The 7,314-nt window shown below is 35.6% G+C and overlaps 1 protein-coding gene across 2 annotated transcripts; it reads right to left on the bottom strand.

The window, feature by feature from the left end:
- On the bottom strand, nucleotides 581-6,860 carry LOC109350302 (poly(A)-specific ribonuclease PARN). 2 transcript variants are annotated; one of them, XM_019591519.1, is made up of 8 exons: nucleotides 6,390-6,860; nucleotides 4,712-4,842; nucleotides 3,324-3,649; nucleotides 3,042-3,155; nucleotides 2,417-2,543; nucleotides 2,070-2,340; nucleotides 872-1,548; nucleotides 581-823 (listed from the first exon to the last, which is right to left on the bottom strand). In XM_019591519.1, the coding sequence occupies exons 1-8, from the start codon at nucleotides 6,761-6,763 to the stop codon at nucleotides 723-725; spliced, it is 2,121 nt and encodes a 706-aa protein (XP_019447064.1). In that variant the 5' UTR covers nucleotides 6,764-6,860; the 3' UTR covers nucleotides 581-722. The 2 variants fall into 2 exon arrangements, with proteins under 2 accessions (XP_019447064.1, XP_019447063.1); XM_019591518.1 differs by having other exon boundaries at nucleotides 581-1,548.

The following is a 7,314-nucleotide window of genomic DNA, read 5'->3' as shown; positions in this document are numbered from 1 at the left end:
ATAATATTACTTATATTAAAGTATAATATGAACAAATTATAAAATATAATTAAATAGGCTGATCTGGTAGACTTAATAGGCCTTTTGAATAACCTAAAGTCTGGTATGTTAATGCAAATAGGTTTTTCAAAAAGCCTGAATCTGATCTATTTATGAAAAAAATCTAATCTAACATGTTATAAGCCAGATAATATGTCCTTGATAGTCGGCCTAATCTATTTCTTCCTACCACATAATAATTAATTGTCAACAAAGTTGCTTTTTCCTTCAAATATGTTAATTCAATAATAAATGGGAATTAATACTCTATTCTATTTGTACCATCCAACCAATTCAATTCAAGTGTTTACTTGTTGAATAACTTAGTTTAATCAAGTCATCATTAAAAATTGAACCAACCAGGAGAAATTCTATAAATCAAGTTGTATAATATTACTAACTACTCATCACTAAAAAAAATGTCACTACACTTTATTTTATTCAAAATTTTTGTAACAAGTGCCCCCAAATTGTTAGCAATAGAACCACCCCAAAATTTTGTAGGTTCAATGTTAGCTTTATGACACTATGCATCTTTGACTCCTATATTTTCTGGCTTGTTCCCCAACTACTCCCAAAGTGCTTTTGTAAACATTTTTTTTGGTAAATGCTTTGTGAACATTTTAACTTGATATAACATTATGGCGTGTTCCTAGTGATGATACAAAATTATAAGTCAAGACTCACAAATTGGCTTCTGCAGCATAAGAATCTGCAATCCCAGATGAGACTTGCCTACGGGGTGGCTCATTTCTTAACTGATCAATTATGTTTGGCTTAGCCTTTTCTGCATACCTCACAGCTGTATTTAAATCACTTTGTGAACTGGGATTTTCGTGTTCTTCGTACACCGGTGCTATCTCGTATTCCACCAATTTGGTCTTCCACTTTATACCAAATGCCTTTGCCTGATCAGCAAACAGACTTTCCGACAAGGGCGAACTACATATTTCTTTATAAGTGTCATAATCGGCAGCACAAGTATTTCCACCTTCCAAAAGTTTTGCCAGCGGATGCAAAACCGCGATTGGACCATCACTTCTCTCTAAGGTTTCCTTCAGTAAAAGAAAGTCGGAAACTTGTTCAGTCTTGCTAAACTGGACGAACGCTGCAGTTGTGTCTAAGTGGTAGACAGAAACTACAGAAGTTGAACCAAAAACTTTGGATATACACTCTCTTAGTTCGCTTGCCTTCAGAGTGGAAGGAAATCCCCAAACAATAGCAATGTTTTCAAACACAATTTTTGGGTACCGCCTCTTGAGACTCTGGCTCGGTGAAGAATCTCCAACTTTAACACCACTACTGAGATCAATAATGTCCCCATGCAGCCAACTAAGATACAAATGATTAACATACTTCCGTAGTTTCTCATTGAGGGCTAATTGTTGCGAAGATTCATGGAGTTTAAAATCAACTCCTAAATCATTGCATAACTGGGCAAAGATGCATCCAGTCATGAAAGCATCATATCCTGCTTCATGCTTGACTCCAGGGTTCCAGCTGGATGACCTGTGAACATACATCTTAAGTTGTTACGAAAGGACACGTCTATAGAAACAGCTATGACAAAATAACATAACTTTATTTTCACTTTTTCAGTAGATAAACAAGACACTAATTCTTTTCTTTAGACTTCGATTTCAAAATTCTAAAAATCACCTCAAGCTAGATGCAGATAATGTAAACAACAAAAAACGTTATCCAGAATTGTATAAAGAAATTTCACGTAACAAAAGGAAAGGGGGAAATGTGTTTACCTTATATCTATGAACTTTGCTACAAAAAAGGAGGGAAAAAGGAAAGAACTATGGTCATGCATGAAAACTGACAGAAAATGTTGATTACAATCACATGCATAACAGTTGAAAGTTGAAACATACACTCAATTTTGATTCTCTTCAATATGCAAAAAAGGAATCACCTTGAACTGTGCAGATAAGATAATACCATCATCTATAACCACTAGACTGGTAAACTTAAATTCCACATTACAAGGTCAGGAATTACAAAAAAAGAATGCACAAACAAACCTTGAATCATCAACTTCAACATCCACTTTCACATGACAGGGTGAACCTAGATCAGTGCTTTGGGAACCTGCCGCAATTTGAGGACAAAACAAGGAAAACGCTGAGGCCAGTGATTTTCTGGATCTTTTCATCCTTTCTTGTAGTATTAAATTAGTGTTGAAAAGTATTTTGGTGTCAACAATGTGTGGAAAGTAGTTGTTTACAGAGGTGACAAACTCTTCAGGAGTTACGGGAAGAGGGCCTATAAACTTGCTGTAGACATGAGCAATATCTGTTTCAAGGAATGATATGTGTTAGCATCTTATAAAAATAACTAGCTTGTTGAAGACTCAGAGCGACATTGATACCCAGAAAACAATTGTGACCAACTATCAACTTCTGTTCTGCCGAAAGGAGATCAATAACATGACGAAATCCCACAGCAGCTTGGATCTTCATCTCTGCTGCCTTGCAATTTTCCTCTTTAACCTCCTTCTGCACGAGATGAAAGGACACTTTTTAGGAATTTAATAGGTGATGTGGTGTCAATAAAACTCAGTTCAATCCACCACTCTACTAGCTTTCTCATCTATTGGTGAAATTGTCACTCTGATTGGCATACACATGAGATGCCACATTCTATTCTAATAGACCATAGATACATTGCTTTTTAATATTTAGTTGTGTCCATTTATAACTAAAATCATGGTAAAGCACTATTTCAAGAAAAATTCTTAGCCATCTTAAGATTCTAAAGTAGAATTGAACGCCACACGAAAAGGTCTGGTGATCTGGTGTGATTTTCCTTTTAGGGGTAAACGAAAGATTCAGTGAGTTAATCCCTTCACGATCATTTCAAAAGTGCAGAAGGAGAATTAAATTCCAAAAATCATTCACAATAAACACACATCACAATTTGAAAGGGAAATAAATAATATAGAGATTTAAGTAGCTTCAAAAGTAATAAAAAAAACCCTGAGTAATATCTAATACCAGAAGTAAGTTCTGTTCATCTTTCGAGTCTGTATATACAACTATTTGCTGTAAATCAGAAGCCTCGCTGTTCACACAGACGTAAGAAAGATCTTTGAAGTGCTTTCGGATGACCTGAAATTTTCATGTAATAATAATAATCAGCAAAGTGCAGCCATTGTACAAAATCAATCTTTCACCCAAACAAAATGATAGATGACTAGATGAGACAGCCAAAATAGCAATATATGAGAGAGAAAATGTGAACATGTCAACTGAAGGAACAAGATATAACAAGATTACCAACTGAATCAGTTTAAGTTGATGAGAGGTGAATCCATTAAGTCTAAGAGCTGGGTGCATCTTAAAGAAAAATACTTGAAGTTGTTGTTTGGAGTCTTTTGAGATTCCTTGACTTTGGTCTTCTTGATTTTGCTCTCGTAATAAACCATCACGCCATTCACTGAATCTGTTTTTCATTCGTTCAGTAAACAAAATATCTGCTGTGCTGACCAATGGTATGTCTCTAGCATCCTTTAGTTTACACACATCTGACCACTGACTATCATATGTAGAATTCAAACTTGTCATTGCATCTCTTTCTTGTTTTCTGGATAAATAAGATATTCCTGACATTACCCAAGGCCAAGGGTGCATTTTCACAAACTATCAAAATCATAGAAGTTGTGATGAAATTATACCCACAGCCAAATGCCTATCCTATGAGTCAAGATAGACTTTCTTAGACAATAAACCAATCCCAATCCCTCAGAGGATGAAACTATGGTTACTAGTTTAAGATCATAGGCTTTCAGCACCTCTACAGGGTGTTTAGCAATTTTCAAACTAGTTTAAAATGGTAAGAGACTGAACTACTACATGAGTCATGAGACAATATAAAACAAATCAGTTTAACAATTGAGATTAGTTTAGTTTAAAACTACTTCAAAACTAGTGGGGGTCTCGTACACTAGGCCACCCTCTAAAACTGCTTCAAAGAGAATTATTTATCTTTATTTGGTAGGTTACTTAAAAATTGATTCTAATATTGAATTTTTTCCATAAATGTGAAAGCTTGTAATTATCCAAATTAAAAATATAACAAAAACGATTGGCATGCTTATTGACTATTGGATGAATGAGTGGTCCATATATCTTCATTTTATCCAACAACTATTCTTTAACTTAGATGAAGGAGAGAGAAAGGAAGAATGAAAATGTAGCAAAAGCCGACAGTATTGAAAAATTAGGACTAGAAAAACAATTACCTTTGAGTTGGACTTTCTAAGAACCAGTTCTATTCAGCTTTTTATAATTTAGGTCATAAGTCAAACACTCTACATCTAAAAATCAGTCATACTATACCTATACTTGTTCAAAGTTGCCAAACATTAAAAGTCATTTATATAGATAGATCATTGTGCCCTTCTAGTTAGGGCATAAGCCTTCATTTATTACCCCTTTTCCATTGAACCACCCAAGCATCAGTTATACACCCAGAAGCTAGAACCCAGAAGTGAAGCATCCAAGTATTATTTTTCCATGTAAACATATAAAAGCCACCAATTTCACCTAATATGGCTAGGATATGTTTATAGCAGATATTGGTGCAGAAACTCCTCTCACTATTAATTATCTAATTAGGTTAATGCCAAAGGCAATGGCTGGAAATAAAAGGAAAAGTAAGCAACCTTCATGTATGCATGCATTAAAGTCGAACTGGTATTTAGCCAAGAAATCAATGGAAGTAGTTTGGCAGAGAAATTCATAAGATGGACCCAAGCCCATATGATCCTGACGTGGAAAAATGTAGAAATTGTACCTGTCAAAGAGCAAATTTCTAAATCAGAAGAGCAGCAGGCCATTCATCACATGAACAAATAAAAAAATGTGGCAAACGAAATCATATCCAGCCGCAATAGTAAAAAACATTGTATTAAAATCACAGAAGTCCTGATAAACTGTCTTTGCATGCTCATAATCCCATATCAACTACGAAAACAGCTAAATATCAAATTATCAATAACAAAAACATGCCATTTTTTATTGCTTGGAAGTTGAAATGTTAAACAAATATATTCAGAACTCACTTTGATCTAGCTTTTGAATGAATCAAGTTATGTTTCTCATTTTACTACTCTCAATAAATAAATATTATAAAGAGTTAACATGATAACTACAAAATTAAACCATGCTGCATCATCAAACTGGTTGAAAGTTGCAATATTATCACTTATGACTTATCACCCCCATTTAGAAGGAAATAGTTTCCACGATTAGTCGGATGGTTGCAAGCACTACCAACCATTAAAATTGCTCTAACATCAAGAACACCATATACACACTCTTTAAACTTGACTAAATATCATATTGACACACAATATAATTTTCACTTTCCCCCAGATGTTCTCAACAGTCAGTCAACACACAAAGCTCAATTACACAACCAGAAGCATCATAATCTCCAACATCATCATCCAACTTGTCATGAGGTTTAATACAATGTTACCTAGTACGACGGTACGGTTATGGGTACGTGATTCCCTCGGGTATGCGGTTCGTCATATTTTACACTAATTTTATGATACCTTCTGTATAACAAACCCAATATGTAGCAACCATAAATTCTTCTATGGTGCAACCATAACCCAATACGTGGTACACGGTACTGTGAATTCGGTATGTGGTACGTAGGATAAATGAGATAGTTATGTAAGTATAGCTCAGAACACAATCTACTAAGAAATTGCTCTAGGGACAATGGGACAATAAATCAATATTTTCACATAATTTGATTTGGCTACACTAATAACACCCACTCCCATTAAAAATACAATTTCGTTGTTTTTACAACTAAAATCGCACTCACAGACAACTCTAACCTCACATTTGCATAGTTATGCCTACTCTACCTAGAAATACAAAATACCTCAATAACCACTCACACTTACATTAGTTTATTACACCATACAAAAAAACTAGTTTTACTTTAAAAATTATACACTCTTGAAGCTTTACTACATATCTAACTATCAATTTACCAAACAACCTTGTTTCACTTTGTGTTGGACCCCATCACGACCAATATCAGGGTATCGGAAGAGTGAAGAGTCATAAGTGAGATCAAAATTTTAAGGCAATGGTTTCATGGGCCTTTTCCACTTATAAACTCTTTCACTCCCCCTTATATCCAATATGGAGCTTCACACATAAATAAACCCAACAATTTGTTTCCAATTTCATAAACTGGCGAAAATCATTTCCACAACTAATTCAATAATATCCAACCATACAATTTCACATCAAATTTCCTAATTTCTTTTTTCTCGGAAACAAAAACAAGGGACGGAAGCTAAGAAACAAACATACGGATAAGCGATGAAGGAGCGATTTGATGGGTCCCACCGGAAGGGGCAGACGCCGAATTGGACGACGGCGAACTTCTGTGCGGAGTCTCTTACTTTGAGGTACCGTACATCGGATCGGTCGAACTCGAGCGACTCGCGCCACGGGGCGCTGGTGACGCCAGTCATTTCGAGATCGATGGCCACGAAGTCTGAGGCTCGCACATGGTGACGGAGCTCCGACAAAGTGGCTTCGAAGTTGGCGGTGGTTACTGTCTTCACAGGGAACGCTGGTCCAGATTCCGATGCGGCGGCGGAGGTGGATGAGCTTAGGGCACGTGATAGAGCACGTGATAGGGCACGTGAGAGTGCCAAAATAGGGAGTTTCTGTGTCTTCATTTCGTGAGATGCATTTTTATTTTTTTCGTTGCAGGGTTTAAGAGAGAGAGAGGGATAACGAGAATATAGAACCAGAGTTCTTTGGATGAAGAAAGTGAAGACATAAACGGCGTCGTTTTGGCTCTTGTGAGAGATTAAAATGGGTTTGGCAGATTTAACTTGGGCCAAGAATTTGTTGCACCAGTCCAAGCTGGTCCTCATTTTAGAGTAAACTAACAAGTTACCTGTGCATTTGCACGGGAGGATATTTTTTGCCGCATGATTAAGAACACATATTACATGTGTATTTATGATTAAGAATATGTATGTTGCTCGTGCATTCGCATGGTTAAAGCCATATACGTTACCAGTGTATTCATATTGTTAAAAATTATTAATTATATATAAAATCATGCGGTCAAACCATACGGTTTAACTGTTTAAATCGGATAAACTTAATATGGGTCATCTACTGGTTTAACATCTTGCTCGACTTTCTCAACATTGTTTTTTACACATACATAACATGATATAGTTAGTAGTATCCTATTAATATCAATAAATTTATAATT

Source organism: Lupinus angustifolius, chromosome LG06, assembly GCF_001865875.1.
Source record: "Lupinus angustifolius cultivar Tanjil chromosome LG06, LupAngTanjil_v1.0, whole genome shotgun sequence".
Taxonomy (NCBI): Eukaryota; Viridiplantae; Streptophyta; class Magnoliopsida; order Fabales; family Fabaceae; genus Lupinus; species Lupinus angustifolius.
Note: the sequence above shows the minus strand (reverse complement) of the source record. Positions and strands in the feature narration are given on the sequence as shown.

What these genes read in the sequence shown, in the direction of transcription:
- LOC109350302 (XM_019591518.1), bottom strand. Translation starts at nt 6,763, where the DNA reads ATGAAGACACAGAAACTCCCTATTTTGGCACTCTCACGTGCCCTATCA. An exon ending in TAATGCATGCATACATGAAG is followed by an intron (nt 3,650 to 4,711) that starts GTTGCTTACTTT and finishes GGGTAATGTCAG; the next exon opens with GAATATCTTATTTATCCAGA. An exon ending in TGGTCACAATTGTTTTCTGG is followed by an intron (nt 2,341 to 2,416) that starts GTATCAATGTCG and finishes TCCTTGAAACAG; the next exon opens with ATATTGCTCATGTCTACAGC.